Source organism: Felis catus, chromosome F1 (genome assembly GCF_018350175.1).
Source record: "Felis catus isolate Fca126 chromosome F1, F.catus_Fca126_mat1.0, whole genome shotgun sequence".
NCBI classification, from domain to species: Eukaryota; Metazoa; Chordata; class Mammalia; order Carnivora; family Felidae; genus Felis; species Felis catus.
Genome location: NC_058384.1, coordinates 16,347,994 through 16,367,545, shown reverse-complemented (window position 1 = coordinate 16,367,545; position 19,552 = coordinate 16,347,994). Strand labels below are relative to the sequence as shown.

Below are 19,552 nucleotides of genomic sequence, written 5' to 3'. Positions count from 1 at the left end.
CACTACTGCTAACTTTTAGGTTGGCCAGCACCACTACGGTCCAGAGAATCAGGGGGCTGCTGTTGCTTCTCAAGTTAAGAAACTGCAGGAAACAGGAACTATAGAACGAAGGCAGGTGATTCAGAATGGAACACCTAGAGGCAGGTGCCAAGTCCCACAACCGGCAAAGCCTGGGTATCTGTCTGCTACTGCCAGAAGCAGAAAGTAAATCACTGCCAGGTTCCAGAGTAAAAAAGAGTCTGAAAATACTTTATTCAATGAAAACACTTTTTTTTGTCATTCTGCCTCTTGATCTTAAACTTCTTCCTGCAAATTGTATATTCAAAATTACCATGGTGCTTCATATATGGTAAAGCTTTTTACCATATGTATGACAGACACCGCATTGTTGGGAGTTCATAAATAATATCACGGGAGACTTATTATTTATTTTGCTCCCAAAGTCTGAAATCCTAAAAGACATGAATTTTAAAAGCTTCTTAGTAGAGAAAGGGATATGGCAGTAGCAGCTACTCTATAAGCAGCTATTAAAAGTATATAGTTTGTTTTTTAGATAAAAAAGTGATCTGACACCCAGAGATATGGTCTCTGGGTATTTTTCCTCAGACACCTCCATTAATAAAAACTTTTCTGGGCATAAACTTCCAATACATGTATACTTATTTTGCTCATTTTTATTATGCACACAGTAGCACTTGTGCTAATATAGATCTACATAGAAATGTAGATAGGATATAAAATAAGGTAAAGAAAATGAAAAAGTTATGCTTCACAAAAATATTCAATATTAAACATGGGTCATTTTTTAAATGTTTTATTTTGTGTAATTTTTCTACTGAGATATACTTCACATAACATAAAATTCACCTTTTTAAAGTAATCAATTCACAATGTTGTACAACCATCACCACTATCAAATTCCAGAACATTTCTATCACCCCCAAAAGCAACCTCATACCTGTTAGCACTCCCAATTCTTCTAACCCCCATCCCATAGCAATCATTAGTCTACTTTCTGCCTCTCTGCATTTGCCTATTCTGCACATTTCATGTAACAGAATCATATAATAGGAATTATTTGTTAACATACTTGTTTAGCAGTTTATGAAACAATAATTTGAAAACCTGCTTCAAAATCAGTTTTCTTGAGTCACAGTTTTAATCGTTATCGTATCTGAGAAAGACTTCTAGAGATCCAGAGACCCAAACAGAGGGCACCATTTTTTTTTTCAGTCCCACCCAACAATCATATTGTTGACATTTGGTTAGGAAATCACTCATTTTCTCAAATGAATTTTCTTATCAGTAAATCAGAAGGTGTTATATTTTTGTATTAACAGTCAGTCCCAAATTTTCTGCAACTGTATGTACAAGTCTTAAACACATTTGGAATTTCTGAATCCAGGAAGAAGATGTTAAGAGTTTTATAATAACGCACACAGCTTTCAGTGCGACAAAATCACACAGTGATGTTTAAATAGCCAAATGTTTCAAAAGTCCTTCTCTATAACATGAACTTATTTACAGAGGTAGTTGCTTTGTCATCCATTATCACATTCTTACTTGAAGGGACACATTAGTGGGGTTTTGTTTTGTTTTGTTTTGTTTAGTATCTTGATATGTAACATTCTGTGATAGCAATCTCTTTAAACCACACATATACCCTGTGGGGGCTAAGTTAAAACTAGACAATCTTTAACTCCACATATTTGAGCACACGCAAATTGCAAGAGAACTCTAATATCATGAAAGTGCATGTATGAGTGTGAGCACCACTATTATTCCTTCCCAAGGTGCACAAGCCCCTTCTTCCATCAGGTCACTCCTGACTCACATGGGACAAATGGCCACTGGACTTAGTCAAGTCTCAGTACTATGGCACAGAAAATATTAGTATAGCTGAATATCCTTTGTGTTGCAACTTAAAAAGATACAAACGGAACTTTAGACATCCCCCCCAACACACACACATCAATGGATCATCTCGCACATTCCACTGCAGACCACACTAATTACAAACAATGATAAAGGGTTTTTTTTTATAATCTGAATTTAGCAGTGACTGAATATACTGGCACTCAGAAAACATCTGTGAAAGGGAGGGAGGCCCAAACGGAAGTAAGGGAAGAAGGAATCAGAGGGCCTAAAGAATCTGAAAAGTTGATAAATCCTGAGGAACGAAGACTTGGTTAGCAAAAAAATCTCATTTATGAATAGAGATTTTTAAATCTATGATTTAGAGTAGAGTAAGAAATTAGGAGGTGAGACCTATGAGGAGATTCTAGGACTGAAGCTTATCTTTGTACATGCTCTACCATCAGTTTTTTGGACATAAGCACAGGAATTTACATTGGAACCAGGGACTCCTGACAGAACAGGGATCCGGGCAACTATCTACATCATTTAAGTATAAGATTACACAAGCACAGGAGGCCTTTTAATTTCATTTTAAGTTAATTTGATTTCAAAATTATACTCGAGTACAAGCATACTGTGTACAAATATAACTATATAAATCTCATATAATAAGAAAGGTTAATTGAAAACACTTGAAATATAAATATATTCCATTTCAACAAAAAAGTGAAAGCCACTATCCACTATCCACTCTCCAACAAATGCTCAGAACAAAAGGCAGAACTATTCGCTGCACAACACTGATAGTTTTTAAAGAAGTTCAAAACATTTATGACTTATTGCACCTATGAAAACAATATTTATTTAATAAGCTGTCCAGTGAGAAGAATATGAAAACAACTTCCTACCTTTGTGATAAGAAGTCGGTATCTATCCAGCATTGTCTGGTTGTCATGGCAGCCTGATAGTAACTGCCATACCTCTGCCCTCAATGCTTCAGGAACACCGCTCTTCACCAGAGTGGACAGCCCCTTTGGTCGGGCACCAAGGTTATTGTGCCTAAGAAAAGAGAACAAACCATTCATACTGTGTTTACTGCTGAACTGCTATTGTTACAGAAAGTATACTAATGAATTTATAGAAAAATGGAAGCCTGGGTCAAGAGAAAAATTGGAGAGGGCATTAAATCATAACAGTAATGTCAGCTCAGTGATGTCTTAGACATTTTTTCCCGATCCGCCTTCTTTATTGGTGAACCATGTTATTCTACCATCAAGAAAAGTTTTTACTTCCTTTCATTTACTTTTTAAAATCATCCTATGAACTTATTCAAAATAATGAATGTGTTACTTATATATTTCTGGGACACATTTCAAGGCGTAAAAAGAACCATGTGAATCTCCTGACATGAATGTAGGGCAAGTTGGCTAACAGCGTGGGTAGGACAGAGGATGGGGAAATGGGATGCCAAAAGTGGATCGCAGGCCTATCATGTCTTGTGGATACCCCTACATCCTGACCCAAAGTACTCCCTACATGAAAAACCTGGTCCTTTCCTACAAAACCCACACAACCTACACAGCTCCACCTTGCTGGGGGGAGCAGCATAGACTCATCAGTCACACCCATTTCCAAGGGTGTTTAGAAATGAAACAAAGGCAAATATTTTTCGTCACGAAGTCAATGATGACAAAGTGTGTTACTATAATGATCCGCCCAAATGAACAAGAAACTGAATTGCACTTCCCAGTCTTATGAATATAAATTCCATTCCTTAACTTTCTCCTGGTGCCTAGCTTGAACCTGGAGCTATGTTTTATGCCTCTTTGCTCAGATTTTATCTTTACTTGTATTTGTTGCTCAGTTTTGATCTCTTAGAGTGGACCCTGGTGTAACCATCTGGATTCCAAACCCTGATGACATACACTCGTTTGGTCTAACATTCAGGCTCTAGTTTCAAGGTTTAAGCCTTAAAAGTCATAGTATCAATATCTCCATTTTCTAAAACTGGCCCATCATCTACGTCACCAGCTTCTCTAGCTTATACACACTCTTCCACCTCCAGCCCAGACCTCAGTTTTGGAGGCCCTTCCTCTGAAATATGTCCCATTTTTTCCCCATATGGTCATAATCTGGTCATTTTAGAAAAAACTGTAGTAGCTGCCATGACTCAAAAGCTCAAGTAAACTCATCCCATTAATATTTTTAATAAACCATCAAATTTACATCTATTCTGCTTTGTTTCAGCTTCTTCAAAGCAAACTTTTATATTGTTCTGTTAGAGAACCTAAGCTTCCAATTCTGACTGGCTTGAAGCAAAACACAATTAAAGGAGGTAGAGCTTATATGATTTAACATGCTATTTACTGCACATTAGAGACCAGAGTGAAAAAAATCAAGTTTCAAAACATTATATGTGGTATAATTTTAAATACACATTCTCTCTCTCCATCTCTCAAAATTTTATACAGTATTATTTTAAATACATATTTATTCTCTCTCTCCCTCCCTGCCTCCCTTGCTCCCTCTCTTTCTCTAACACATACTACTTAGAAATCTGATTTCAACCTTCATAGGAAAAGAATATAGAAGAATATACTCCAAAATATGTGTGCAACATAATTAAGAGAAAAATTACTTCTGTTTATTTTCCTACGCTATTTGAAATATTCACACTGATCATGAATTCTTTTATAATCATACACCAAAAAAAGTCATTTCAATTCTTTAAATTTCTCTCATGGACTTAAATTAAAATATAAATTTGGTTAACTTTGAAAAGCAACAAAGCTAAATATGCTCCACACAATGTCTTGAGCATATTATTCTTGAGAAGACTTACACCTGAGTAAACTGACACCTGTAACTTCCTTCCAGCTGCCTCTTCTTCACTATCCAACCAAGTTTAAGATCAGCAAAAGAATATTATGCCACAAAAGAGCCAGGGTAGGGGCACCTGGGTGGCTCAGTCGGCTACGCATCAGACTTCAGCTCAGGTCATGATCTTACAGTTTGTGAGTTCGAGCCCCACGTCGGACTCTGTGCTGACAGCTTGGAGCCTAGGGCCTGCTTCGGATTCTGTGTCTCCCTCTCTCTCTGCTCCTCCCCTGCTCACGCTCTGTGTCTGTCTCTCAATAATAAATAAATGTTAAAAAAGAAATTAAAAAAAAAGAGCCAGGATAAGTCATAAAATGATCTTCCTCACAATTTATTTGGTTCTAAGTATATATATATATATATATTAATTTTAGAGAGAGGGAGAGAGCGAGAGAGAGCAAGTGAGCATGCACGGAGCAGCAGAGGAGAGGGGCAGGAGAGAGAGAATCTTAAGCAGGTTCCACTCTCAGCATGGAGCACTACCCTGGGATCATGACCTGAGCCAAAATCAAGAGGCAGATGCTCAACCAACTGAGCCACTTAGGCACCCCTGATTATATTTTTGAACTGGAAAAACATTGGTAGTTTGAGGGTAGCAAGTTTCTGTACTCTTTGGGTAAAAAAACTGAGTTAACTAAAAACAACAGTGTACAATGGTCTAAGCTCACTTCCTCTGAAATTAAACGCAAATATCTGAATTTTAAGTCCCATAATATATAAGGAGAATTCAAAGTAATTAAATATATCATATGTTACATGTTCTATAGAGATCAATAAGTCATTACTGTGTACCTACAGCTATTAAAACTCCAATACAGGGCACCTAGGTAGCTCAGTCAGTTAAGCATCTGACTCTCGATTTTAGCTCAGGTCATGATCTCATGGTCACAAGATAGAGCCCCACATCAGACCCTATGCTGCGTGTGGAGCCTGATGGGATTCTCTCTCTCTGCTCCCCGTCTGTTCATGCGCGCTGTGTCTATAAATTAATTAATAATTTAATAAGAAAAAATAAATAAACCCTATACCTCCCATGTAAAAGAAACCTTTCTTCAACGCCACATAACCCTCTGGCTACCATATAGTCTCCTACTTTGCAACAACAAATTTCTCAAAAGAGTTGTTGTATACTCATTACCTCTGTTTCCTCCTCTCCCACTCATTCCTCAACTGAGCTCAACATGGCTTCTGTATCTTTCCTCAGTTTTCACGGAAGTAATAAACGACCTCTCTCCATGCCACTAAGTTCCAGGGACATTCTTCAATCCTTTCACTGTAGACCACTTTGCTTCCTTTGGCTTCAATGACAAAGCCCTCTCTCTTACCTCCCAAAGACCCCACTGCTGTTCCCTCTCCTCTATTAACTTCCCAACTGTTCCAAGGGCTCTCCACACTTTTCTCAGTGGTATACTTTTCATCACTCTCTCATCTCTGAGTGTTTGCACCCATGCCCATGTGTTCTGAGCTCCAGAGGCTCAAAGGTTCCTCAAAATCACCATGTCCAAATCTGAGCCCATATTTTCTTCCTAAAACTTGTTTTCCAGGGTATCCCATCTCAGTGACTATCACCACAACCTATCCAAATAAGAAAGTAGGAATTACTGTTTACATTGCTCCCTGCCATATAATCCACTAGTAATCCATCAGTAAGTCCAAATTCCATGCACTTCTCCCTGTGTCCACTGTCACCAATTCTATTCATTCTAGAATTGCAACAGCCTCCTAATATTCGCTTGTCCTACTATGATATGTTTTCAGTACTGCTGACAAACAGGTTGATTAAATACTATGTTGGTTCAGATTATTTTGTGTAATGATTTATGTAAGATTTCATATTTGGGGTATCTTTTCCTAAACATGCATATATACACATGCATACACATATCCCTAATGAACTCTTAACCATAATATGATTCAACTCAATCAACATTCAACTTCTAGCTGACCCTCAGCCTTCTGTCTGACCAGACATTATGGGAAAATAATCTTTTCTCCTCTCTTAAAAACGTAGGCTAGGCTCCCTTTATCTTTATAGACTGACATTTTAAAGGAACTAGGTCCCTCATAACACTGCATGATTAATAGCTTTAATTTACTGATTATCCTGGTAATGATACAGCAATTAGATTGCATACAGCACCCTAGTACTTAAGGGGCACTAAGGGACATTAAGCCAAATGCTACTAGTATACATCTATGACCAGAGGGAACCCATATGAAATAGCAATTTATAGAAATAATCATTGCTTTTGGTATTTCTGATAAAACTACCTGATTAATAACTACATGTGGACATTAATAAAACATTAACCACAGCTATCAATAGACTTAGAAATAGGCAACTAGTTATTGCTTGTGTTGAACCATGGCACTACATACAAGAGGTATCTAATTATTCAAAAAGTCACAGATAAAGCAGATATATACTAAACATACAGTAATCAGGTAGTTTTTAATACATAAAAATAAACTCCACAAGAGATTCCGCAAGAATCTCTGTCTTCTCTATTTTTGTACCCCAATACCTGGAATAGTGCCTGGCACATAAGAAGGCATTCAATACATTTTAGACAAATGAGAGAATTATAGAATTAAATTAATATGATCAACTACTCATGCTAAGAAAAAAATGCTTTTTTTTTTACTTTTTTTTTTATATATGAAATTTATTGACAAATTGGTTTCCATACAACACCCAGTGCTCATCCCAAAAGGTGCCCTCCTCAATACCCATCACCCACCCTCTCCTCCCTCCCACCCCCCATCAACCCTCAGTTTGTTCTCAGTTTTTAACAGTCTCTTATGCTTTGGCTCTCTCCCACTCTAACCTCTTTTTTTTTTTTTTTTCCTTCCCCTCCCCCATGGGTTCCTGTTAAGTTTCTCAGGATCCACATAAGAGTGAAACCATGCAAACGTTCTCACCAATTTTAATAAGATCACAGAGCTGCCATGTGTTCACCTAGTTACCTTTGAAAGAGGCATTTTTCTTGAAACTATCTGGGCATATAAGAACTTCTTCTATTTTTAAAACTGTCCGGAGAGAATTTTAAAGGGAAGGTTTCATTTCTAACAAAAACCACAAAGAAATCAAGAGATGAGAAGACAAGCCACTGAATGACATTGAGTGGTCACTGTTGGAATTAGGGCAATTTTGACAGAAGGGCGGTGGAAGTAGGTGGCTAGAAGATATGAGAACGTGAGGGCAGCAGCCTCACCCGTTTTAAAAGTTCTCTCAGGAAAAGGACTAGCTAGAACTGAAACTGCAAGATAGGGATTTCTCCTTTCCCCAACAGTGAGAAGATTTAAATCTGTAAACCTAGGTTTTGCTTAAACAAGCTACATTTTAAAAAGCTTCAAGAAAAAAAAGACAGATTAAAGCTTATTCTGAAGATCAAGAGCACATATTTTGCTTTGGTTTTTGGTTTTTGGTTTTGTTTTGTTTGTTTTTGCCAGGACTTTTCTTCAGTTGAAAAAAAGGAACGTTATGTTAATGTGAAAAGGAAGAAAGCTATGATTGTTCACGCTTAGTGATTCTAATAGTTCAGGTTTCCTCTGAGTTTATACTCTGTTTTCCGAGCAGTTTGTCAATGCTTTGTTAGGCTGAGACCACTAATTAAGACAACACTTACCCACTTTGAGAAGTATGGCCATGAAGAACACAAAGTGCCTACTAAATACTGTATCAATTTTCTGATATTCTAATAAAAGACAATGAATAGCTTGAAGATGGTTTTATTTAATAAACCAATACCTGATTTTTACCTCACTCACTCAGTTTTTTTGGTGAAGAAATCTTCCTGCTACAAAATTTGACCTCCATACCTAAGTATTCAGGGTCAGCACTATGTTTTTCTAGTCTTTACAAAACTCAGCAGCTTCCACACAATTTCAGAACTAGAAGCAGTTATCCAGAAATAATTCTGCCCAATTCCTTAAATTCCCAAAATAATTTAACACTCAAGTCATCAGCATTACTATTCTGAATATATTCAACACGTAACACAAATCTTGCTACCACTTTCCAGTTTGGATTTTCCAATCCTCCCATCACAAATGTCTCCTCTCTTCCTCTCCCTCTTCCCCAACGCCCTCTCGCTCAATTCCAGCTCACTATTTTTGTGCAGTTATTTCTTCAAGACATCTTAACTACAATCTCATATAACAGACCTCCACAACTGAACTTTTTACATGTGTTTTTAGCTTTCTTTTCCATACTATCTTTCTTTCTGATAATTCTGAATTACTATGAAATATTTTCCCTTTACATCTCTCTAGTGGTACATTAAATTTAACTGAATTTTGATTTTATCCATAAAAGCTTCACTGCATTTCAATACAGTGATCTAGCTGTTGTATCATAAGTTCAAAATATAGTTTTCAACTCTATATTACTTATAAGGTTATTACAAATACAGGTTGTCTCCTCACTTAAAAAAAAAACATCCCCAAAGCAAAGCTGTCATGTTTTACACAACAGGTGCTTTACCTAAATCACAAAAATAACTTCATGTAAGCACCTAACTAGTACTCCGAAGACTTACTGAAAGTCTTCTTAAAGAACACTAATGTTTAAAAAAGATATTTAAGGGTGCGTGAGTGGCTCACTGGTTGGGCCTCCAACTTTGGCTCAGGTCATGGTCTCATGGTTTGTGAGTTCGAGCCCTGCAACAGGCTGTGTGCTGACAGCTTAGAGCCTGGAGCCTACTTTGGATTCTGTGTCTCCCTCTCTCTCTGCCCCTCCCCTACTCACACTCTGTCTTTCTCTCTCTTAAAAATGAATAAACAATAAAAAAATTTTAAATAAAATAAAAAAGATATTCTAAGAGCAATTAAAGATTTTTATCAATCCTTATGTAATAAATATAAACTTCTCTCATTTAGGCAAATTTTACATGATTCATATGAACTGTCATGACAACTCAATTAGAAGCTAAAAGAATTAAAATACTTGAACTGTAGAAGACGCAGCTCATTTTGCAAAGGTCCAAAAATTAGTTATCATATGGCTAACAGACTCATGAAAAGATGCCCAACATCACTCATCATCGGGGAAACACAAATCAAAACTACAATGAGATACCTCCTCACACCTGTCAGAATGGCTAAAATTAACTCAGGAAACAACAGTTATTGGCAAGGATGCAGAGAAAAGAGAGCCCTTTTGCACTGCTGGTGGGAATGCAAACTGGTGCAGGCACTCTGGAAAACAGTATGAAGGTTCTTCAAAAAATTAAAAATTTATAGCAGCACTATCAACAATAGCCAAAGTATGGAAAAAGCTCAAATGAGTGAATAAAGAAGATGTGGTATATACACACAATGGAGTATTACTCAGCAATCAAAAAGAATGAAATCTTGCTATCTACAATAATGTGGATGGAACTAGGGGGTATTATGCTAAGCAAACAAGTCAGAGAAAGACAAATATCACATGACTTCACTCATATGAGGAATTTAAGATACAAAACAGAGAAAGATGAGGGAAGGGAAGGAAAAATAAGATAAAAACAGAGAAGGAGGCAAACCATAAGAGACTCTTAAATACAGAGAATAAACTGAGGGTTGCTGGAGGAGTGCTGGGTGGGGGGATGGGCTAAATGGGTAAGGAGCATTAAGGAGGACACTTTTTGGGATGAGCACTGGCTATCATAGGTAACTGATGATGCACTAAATTCTACTCCTGGAACAATTACCAAAAAAAAAAAAAAAAAGAAAGAAAGAAAGAAAGAAAGATTTTCTCTAAAAAAAATAGTTTCCTCAGATTCTTTCAACTTCCTGAGGTCCAGTACAAAAATATAACTTAGACAAATTATATTTTATTTCTAAAAAAAAAAATTACACTGGATTATAGCTGAGAAACTCTTGTCAATTCTACCTCAGAAGTCTTTATCCATTTGGAACCTCCTCTCCCTATAAGGCCCATGAGTTTGGTAAGATCTCATCAACCCATGAAATTACCTCCCAACCAGTTCCTCTGTTAATAGTTTCTTCCTAAATAATAAAAAACACCATAGCAATTTTAGCCTTAAAATACTTGTTGAGAATTACCTTTACTATGTCAATAACTACTGAAGTTGGATGGTGGGCACATGAAGCTTTACTATGTATGCCTCTACAAGATGGCAAATTCCTGGGGAGTAGGAATGATCTCTTATTCATCTTTAAATCAGCAGTGTCTAGTACAGTTCCTAAGAGAGACTAGATGATTTTTTTTCAGTTGGATGAAATCATTAAGTGACTTGTCATTTTATAGAAAAACAACAACAACAACAAAATGGTCAAGAAACATGAAGCAATCTCAGGGTCTCAGTTAATTTGCTGAAATGGTCTGTTCTGAGTATACATTCCTATCATTCTTGATGATGAACCTCAAAGGTATGAGCTGTTTCTTTATTTATGTATCTCCTAGAGCCCAGAAAGATGCTTCATAAATGTATTTTCCAACCAAGTTATCAATCTTGCACTTTATAAATATAGCAAAGATCTCAATTTGCTATTTAGTCATCAAAATAATTTGGTTCCTGCCATTCTCATGGTCTCTCTTTAAACTCATACTAGCAGGGCACCTGGGTGGCTCAGTCGGTTGAGCATCTGACTTTGGCTCAGGTCATGAGCTCATGGTTCATGAGTTCAAGTTCCACATTGGGCTTGCTGCTGTCAGTGCAGAGCCTGCTTCAGATCTTCTGTCCGCCCCGCCTCTGCCCCTTCCCCAGTTGTGCTCTCTCTCAAAAATACACAAATCTTTAAAAAACAAAAAAACTCATACTAGAAGGCTGGCAAGGGCATCAATTTTCCTAATTTATTCTCTTTCTCATTAAAACTTCTACATGTTCCTATAAAAACTAACCTAGTACCCTACCCACATCATAGAAATGGCACCTGTCCACTTGGTTTAAAAAGTTCTCGCTCTGGAGCCAGACTGTCTAGATTCAAATACTGACTAGGTCATGTACTCACTGCATGATCACAGGCAAATTACTTATTGGCTGGGGGATCTTGAGCAATTTACCCACTCACTGGCATTATCTGCAGCGTATTTTTATACTAGCTTCCTAACGTAGCTGCAACCTTAGTTTGTCATCTCTAAAATAAAGATAATAATAGTCTCTACCTCTGAGGGTTACCATTATAACACCTGGCACATGGTAAGCAGACTTAAGTCAGCTATTATTTTGTAGCCACACCCCACCACATATCCCCTTTTGCCATCAACTTGGCATAAGACATCATCATCTCTCTTCTGGATTATTTACAGTAGTCTTCCAACTATTCTGCCTGATTCTGTCTTTGCATTCTTGTAATTTATTTTTCCCTTCAAAGCCAGAAAGATGCTTTTAAAATGTTTAAGTCAAAACACTTCACCATACCATGACATTATCAAGACATAAAGTGGTCAAGTAACTGTCCTAAGAAAAATGAATCTACTTATAATGTAACAGGAAATATATCAATTTACATTTATTTAAAAATTACATGTAAGAAATAACCAAGTACCAAAATATAACCACATAAAATTTTTACAGACTTGAAGGGACAGAAATCTGTAAGTCAGGAATCTTTCATTTATAAAATTCATTCAATAAATATTCGTTGAGCACTTACTATATTCTAGAGATGATGATAAGGACCTGTAAGACAACAGTAACATTAAGGAGATCATGTGCATTTGACCTAACTTTGAAGGGTTACAAGAGAAAAATGAGTTCAAGACAGTGATTCCGACAATGAACACCACAAATCAAAGAGAGAGGAACGTGATACAAGGGATTATGAAGGCACTGACCTATGAAAAGCATGCACCTCAAAGAGCTACTCTACACATAAGCCATAAATTTCATTCCCGTCTTTCTCCCTTTTTTCCCCATTTCCTTCCTTCATTAATATTTATTATTTGTTCTGATGTGTTCTGTGTACTATACAACATGAAAAAGCATTTAGGTCTTTTTTCCTTCTTTTGTTTTTCTGATGTAGCAGTAGTAGTATTTTGTACTTCAACAACTAAAATGCTCCAGACTAATACTCAGGGTTTTTGGTTTTTTGTGATTTTTTTCTCCCATTTAAGGCACAATTTATGCAGCATAAAATACACCGCAGTTCTGTGAGTTTTGACAAATTCATATAGCTGTGTGGTCATCACTATAATCATTAAAAAACTCTCCTATGCTCCCTTGTAGTCAATGCCACCCAACATGATCAATTCTTGGCAGCTACTGATACATTTTCTTTTTTTCTTTATTTATTTAAATTCAAGTTAGTTAACATACAGTATAGTACTGGTTTCCGGGAAGAACCCAGTAATTCATCACTTACATATAACACCCAGTGCTCATCCCAACACGTGCCCTCCTTAATACCCATCACCCATTTAGACCATCTCCTACCCACCTCCCCTCCAGCAACCCTCAGTTTGTTCTCTATATTTAAGAGTCTCTTATGGTTTGCCTCCCTCTCTGTCTTTATCTTACTGATGCATTTTCTATCATGAAAGTTTTGGCTTCTCTAGAATCTTATATAAATGAAATGATATGGTATTAAGCCTTTCGAATCTGACATACTTCACTTACTATAATTCATTTGAGATCTATCGTGCTGTTGCATGTATCCGTAGCTCACTCTTTTAATTGCTCAGTATTCCACTGACCAGTTAGTTGATTCCATTGTACCAGTTAGTTGATCCAGGTTGGAGAACATTTGGATTGTTTATAGTCTGGGACAACTATGAACAAAGATGTTGTAAACATTTGTATACAGGTTTTCATTTCACTTGGGTAAATACACAGGAGTGGAATTGGAATTGCTGGGTAATTTAAGAAGTATGTGTTGAACTTTACAAAAAAAAAAATTGTCAAACTTTCCAAAACAACTGCATCATTTTGCATTTCTTCCAGCAAAACAGGTTGCTTTGTACCCTTGCCAGCTCTTGGTATTATCAGTGTTTTATTGTTGTTTGTTTTTTTTTTTATTTTAGCCACTTGAGTATGCGTATAGTAATATAGTAATATCTCATTGTGGATTTAATTGGTATTTCCATAATGACTAAAGTTGTTTAGCATCTTTTCATAGGCTTATTTGTAATCCAAAATATCTTTTTTTAAGTCTATTTACTTATTTTGAGAGAGAGAAAAGAGAGAGCAGGGGAGAAGCAGAGAGAGAGGGAGAGAGAAAGAATCCCAACATGGGGCTTGAACGCACGAACCATGAGATCATGACCTGCTGATCTGGAATCAAGAGTCAAACACTTTAAACCAACTGAGCCACTCAAGCGCCCCCAAAATATCTTCTTTGGTGAATTGTCTGTTCAGATCTTTTGCTTATTTTTAAATGGGCTTTTTTTAGTATTAAGTTTTGAGAATTTTTTTTTTTATTCTGGATATAAGTCTTTTATCGATACGAGTTTTGCACATATTTTCTCCCAGTGTGTAACTTTTCATTCTTTTCAATGTCTTTTGAAAAACAAAAGTTTCGGGGCGCCTGGGAGGCTTAGTCGGTTAAGCGTCTGACTTCGGCTCAGGTCATGATCTCGCAGTTCGTGAGTTCAAGCCCCGCATCAGGCTCTGTGCTGATGGCTCAGAGCCTGGAGCCTGTTTCAGATTCTGTGTCTCCCTCTCTCTCTGACCCTCCCCCGTTCATGCTGTCTCTCTCTGTCTCAAAAATAAATAAACGTTAAAAAAAAAAATTTAAAAAAAAAAGAAAAACAAAAGTTTCTAGTCTTGATGAAGTCAAATTTATTAGTTTTTTTCTTTCATAGATCATTCCTTGGTGTCATATGTAAGAAATCTCTGCCTAACCAAAGGTCACAAAGATTTCCTATGTTTTCTTCTATAGCTTTTATAATTTTAGCTTACATTTAGGCCTATGACCCATTTTGATTTAATTTTCTATATGGGGCAAGGTGTGTTTCAAGGTTCTTTTTTACTGTTTTTACTTTTTGCAAATAGATATCCAATTACTAAGCATTATTTGCTGAAAAGACTATCCTTTCTCCATCAAATCTCGACTACACCTCTGTTTAAAATCAATAGACCATATTTGTGCATATTTCTTTTGTGTATACAGCTAGATCAAGATATAATTTGAAGTACTTAATTCAGTGGTTTTAATATATTCACAGTTGTGTGGCCATTACCAAAATTAATTTTAGAACATTTTCATTACCTTAAAAAGAAACCCCGTACTTCTTAGCAATCACTCCCTACTTCCCTAAATCCCCACTCCAGCTCTAGACAACCACTAATCTATTTGCTATCTCTACGAATTTGCCTATTCTGGATACTTCATATAAATAAAATCGCACAATTGTTTTTTTCTGATTTGTTTTCCTCACACAACATAATGTTTTTAAGGGTCATGTATGTTGCAGATGTACCAGTACTTTATTTTTATTGCTGAATATATCCCACTGTATGTATATACCACATTTATTTATCCATTCATCACTTGGTAGACATGAGGATTGGTTTCACTTTTTAGTTATTATGAACAATGATACCATAAACATTTATGTACAAATGTTTACGTAGACATATGCTTTCATTTTTATTGGGTATATAACTACAAGTGGGATTGTTAGGCCATATCATACCTCTGTATTTAACCTTTTGAGGAACGCCAAGAATGTTTTCCAAAATGGCTGCATCATTTTACATTGCTATCAGCAGTGTTTTTAGGGTTTCAATTTCTCCACACCCTCAACAACACTAGTTATTGTCTTTTTTTATTATCCCAGTCGATGTAAAATGGTATCTCACTGTGCTTTTGATTTGCATTTCCCTGATAGCTAATGATGTTAAGCATCTTTTCATGTGCTGACTGGACATTTGTATGTCTTTTTGGAGAAATATCTTTTTAGATTGTGTGGCTCTATTTCCGAACTCTCTATTCTGCAACTTTGATCTATGTGTCTGTCCTTTAATCAGTAATGTCTTCATTACTGTAGCTTGATGGTAATCCCTGAAATCAGGTAATCCCTAAAATCAGGTAGTATAAGTCTCCCAAGTTTGTTCTTCATTTTTAAAATTGCTTTGGCTCTTCTAGTTACTTTGCTTTTCTATACAAATTTTAGAATCAGCTTTTCAATTGCTACCCAAAAAATTCCACCAGGATTTTGACTGAAATTACACTGATCCCAATGATTGGTATGGGAAGAATGGGAATCATAACAATATTGAGACTTTAATTCTATGAACATGGTATATTTTTCCATTTATTGAGGTCTTTCATTACTGTTCTCTAGTTTTTCAAAGTATAGATCTAGTAACAGTTTATTCAATTTCTACCTAAATGTTTGATTTTTTTTCTAGTGCTTTTGTAGGTTTTTAAATTTCCTTTCCAATTTTCAATGATAGTATATATAAACAAGATTGATTTTTGCATTACTTACCTTGTATCCCACAACCTTGTAAAACTCAGTGTCCAAGGTAGGTTCTGCCAATAAGTAACAGTGGTACGCAATGGAACGGTAGAAGAAAAGAAAGATTGCACCGCCAGGAGTAGCTATACCACAACTCCCGAGAATTACTAATACCTGCCAGGCCCTCTAGGAAATACTAGCACCAATCACAAAGTGTTTCCCCCAACCAGCTCAGGGGTCTGGGTATCTCTTCAGAAGCAAAGAACTAACCAAATGACCCCTCCCCTCACGGTTCCTTCTAAACCCTAGCTACTCTGAGTATCCTCAAAAGCCTAAGCAACCAGTTCACAGCCTTCCTCAGAGGTCCCTGCACCAGCTCCTCAGGAGACCTACACTGAGTCCCTAGATTCTGGTCACAAAACTTCTTCCATTTTATTTCTCTGGCCCTAGAGGATACAGCTGCTTCCTACTACTGGGGTTACTTCAATGTCTTCTTTCAGCATTCTAACACACTAGAAACCAATTACTTGCATTAATACCCTTCTGTTTGAAAAGGTTGGCATGGCTTCTCTTTTCCAGACTGGACTCTAACAATCTTCTTGCTCTGATCAGCACCCCTTCCCCACTCCCAACACCTAACTCCCCTATGAAATTCTATTAACTAATGACAAAGATATTCTCCCTCTCCCTCTCAAAGCTTTTACTACTTTTAAGTAATCTCTACACTCAACATGAGGCTCAAATTCACAACCCTGAGATCAAGACTAGCATGTTCTACTGACTGGGCCAGTCAGGTGCTCCCAAAGACTCTTTTTGACCAAACTTGTTTAGGCTCACCTGAACTCTCTTCTCAAATAGGTCTGACTTTTTAAGCTTCCATGCTCATCTCTGCATTGTCCAATTTTAGCAAGAATCCTACTAAGTCAGTTTAGCCAGAATCTGCCATCATCAGTACCTGATTACTCTTGATTTCGAATTGAGTTCCTCATCCTCCACCATATTCAAGTAATGTCTGATCATCCTGATCCACCTTTAGCAAGAATTTGTTAAGTCAAGTTAGCCACGAATCTCTTTACCCCTGATGTTTTCTCTCAGTAATTTTCCATTTGCTAACCTCCACCCTCTCCCTGGCTGTAAATTTGTGCTTCTCCTTGCAGTATTTGGAGTTGAGCCCAGTCTCTCCCCTACTGCAAGACCTCATTTCAGGAACCCCTATACCTGTCACGATAGCTCCCCCTCCTGAATAAACTCTTCCTTATCACCTTTAACAACTGCCATGAATAATACTAAGTGAAATCAGTAAAATTTTAGAAAGTGAAATCAGTAAATAAATTTAGAAACATGGACAATGCTTATTACGTTAATCTATTAACTTCTGGATACAATATAGGGAAAAATTGTGAAAAGTTTTGAAATGGGCTAACGTATGGAACGCCGCAGCTTCTGGGAATTACCTGATATGATAGAGGTGTGTGTTTCTATCCGTCTTTGATAAGGCAAATTTACAACTCTCAACAGAAGATAATGTGTGGAAAACTAGACATGCATAAGTTTTTTGTCCATAGCTATGAAAATAATTCCTGCTCATGGCAATGCAAGTGAATTATCAAGAAGAGAATATAAATCTCTAAACTGAATTCTCATCCTGATTGATTGTAATATCTAACTGGCTCCATTACTTAAGGAGTTAAATAAACCCTCTGAGATGTGTTCAATTTATATTTTGTATGTACACAAGATAAGTAAGATGAATTTTCTTTGTTCGATTAAGGGGAGACAGCTAGCCCTCCTAACACTTAGGGTATCTCCATAAAAACATAATAGGTTCAACATTTTGTTCAGGAAGTTGATAAACCTACTCTCCAGATTTCATACTGAGAAGTCATAAGCTTTCCGACCATCAGAGCTATAAATATGTATCTCTTAAATTAAATCAGGAATCCCTTAGGAAGTGTATAGGAGATTTGATAAAGATTATCTTTATCAAAAGGTATAAAGTTTTAGGGACACATGGGTGGCTCAGTTGATTAAGCATCTGACTTCAGATCAGGTCATGATCTCATAGTTCAAGTTTGAGCCCCACATAGGACTCTCTGCTATCAGCACAGAGCCCACTTTGGATCCTCTGTCCCTCTCTCTCTCTCTCTGCCCCCCCACCGCACATTCTCGTTCTTCCTCTCTCTCAAAAATAAATATACATTTTTTAAAAAATATAAAGTTTTAATTATTTCTTCTTCTGCTTTACTGTATAAAATGTGTGAAATTTTTCCCAGACCTAGTAGTTTCTCCTAGACTACCTGCGTGCATGTAATTTGATACACATACTCAATAATAATTCGTGGTTTCTATATACTGGTATGGCAGAATCTTTTTGTGGGCAAAATTATTTAATTTTACTAACAACTGATAGTCATGATTTCCTCTTTAAAAAACTTAATAAACAGAGTATGTGTAATAAATATAAACAAAGTACCCTTTTTTGTAATTCCAGATAAAATGCTACAAAACATAAAGTAACAGTTTTAGTCAGAAAGAATAAAACAGGCTTGGTTAACAGTTTATAATCAGTGGTGAAATGAGTAACTCTAAGCACTATAGCCTCTTTTCATGGCAATAGACTTAGGAGAGAAAGGAAATATAACCCTTTAACAATAGATATTTACATATTTTAGCAATAAAGCAAAGAGTTGATTACTCTGAGCAATGTTCTGCCTGAATAAAATAATAAGACAAATATATCTTCCAAAAGCAAGTTAAATAAGACCATATTGGGTGGAAGACTCAGGCAAACATAAAGAGTATCTATGAATTATATTTTAACTTTCATGTTTTTAAAGTACATTAATATACTAATATTAAGATAAACATACAGATTTTAATAAGACAAATGAACATCAACTAGGTAAATGTAAAATTTTCAATAAGAAAAATAAATTTTTTTACCATCTTCCTAGCAGTTCTCCCCAAGAATAAAGGATCTTCTCAGGACAATCCTTAGACACATCACCGGTTCCACTTGAGAGTTCATTATCACTCTCTGCAGAAGAAACACAAAAACAAAAATGACCAACTTGTATTATATTTTTGATATTTATATATTGTTAATCAAGGAATATGACTGTGTGTTTAATAAAACAAACAATACTTTTGCTTATATTATTATGCCCACTGGAAAAAAAAACAGTAAAAACTTCATTAATATATCTTTAGTGCCTAGATAAATATAATCCCAAAGCATTAAATGTTTTATAAAAATTCCTATTCAGTTTACATAGTATGAAATTGAAAATACCTATATATAAATAACTTTATCCAAAGAGGGTAAAATTGTATAAATTTTTTAATGTTTGTTTATTTTTGAGAGAGAGAGAGACAGACAGACAGACAGACAGACAGAACATGAGTGGGGTAGGGGCAAAGAGAGAGGCAGACACAGAATCCCAAGCAGGCTCCAGGCTCTGAGCTGTC

At 36.3% G+C, this 19,552-nt stretch overlaps 1 protein-coding gene across 11 annotated transcripts in view; it reads right to left on the bottom strand.

The window, feature by feature from the left end:
• The window catches only part of RABGAP1L (RAB GTPase activating protein 1 like), a 762,235-nt gene that overhangs the window by 527,401 nt on the left and 215,282 nt on the right, over positions 1-19,552 (bottom strand). For all 11 annotated transcript variants that reach the window (XM_023247520.2, XM_023247522.2, XM_023247521.2 and 8 more), the window contains 2 exons: positions 19,028-19,121; positions 2,766-2,916 (listed from right to left, as the gene is read on the bottom strand). In XM_023247520.2, the coding sequence (XP_023103288.1) occupies positions 2,766-2,916; positions 19,028-19,121 (245 nt within the window). The remainder of the gene's footprint in view (positions 1-2,765; positions 2,917-19,027; positions 19,122-19,552) is intronic.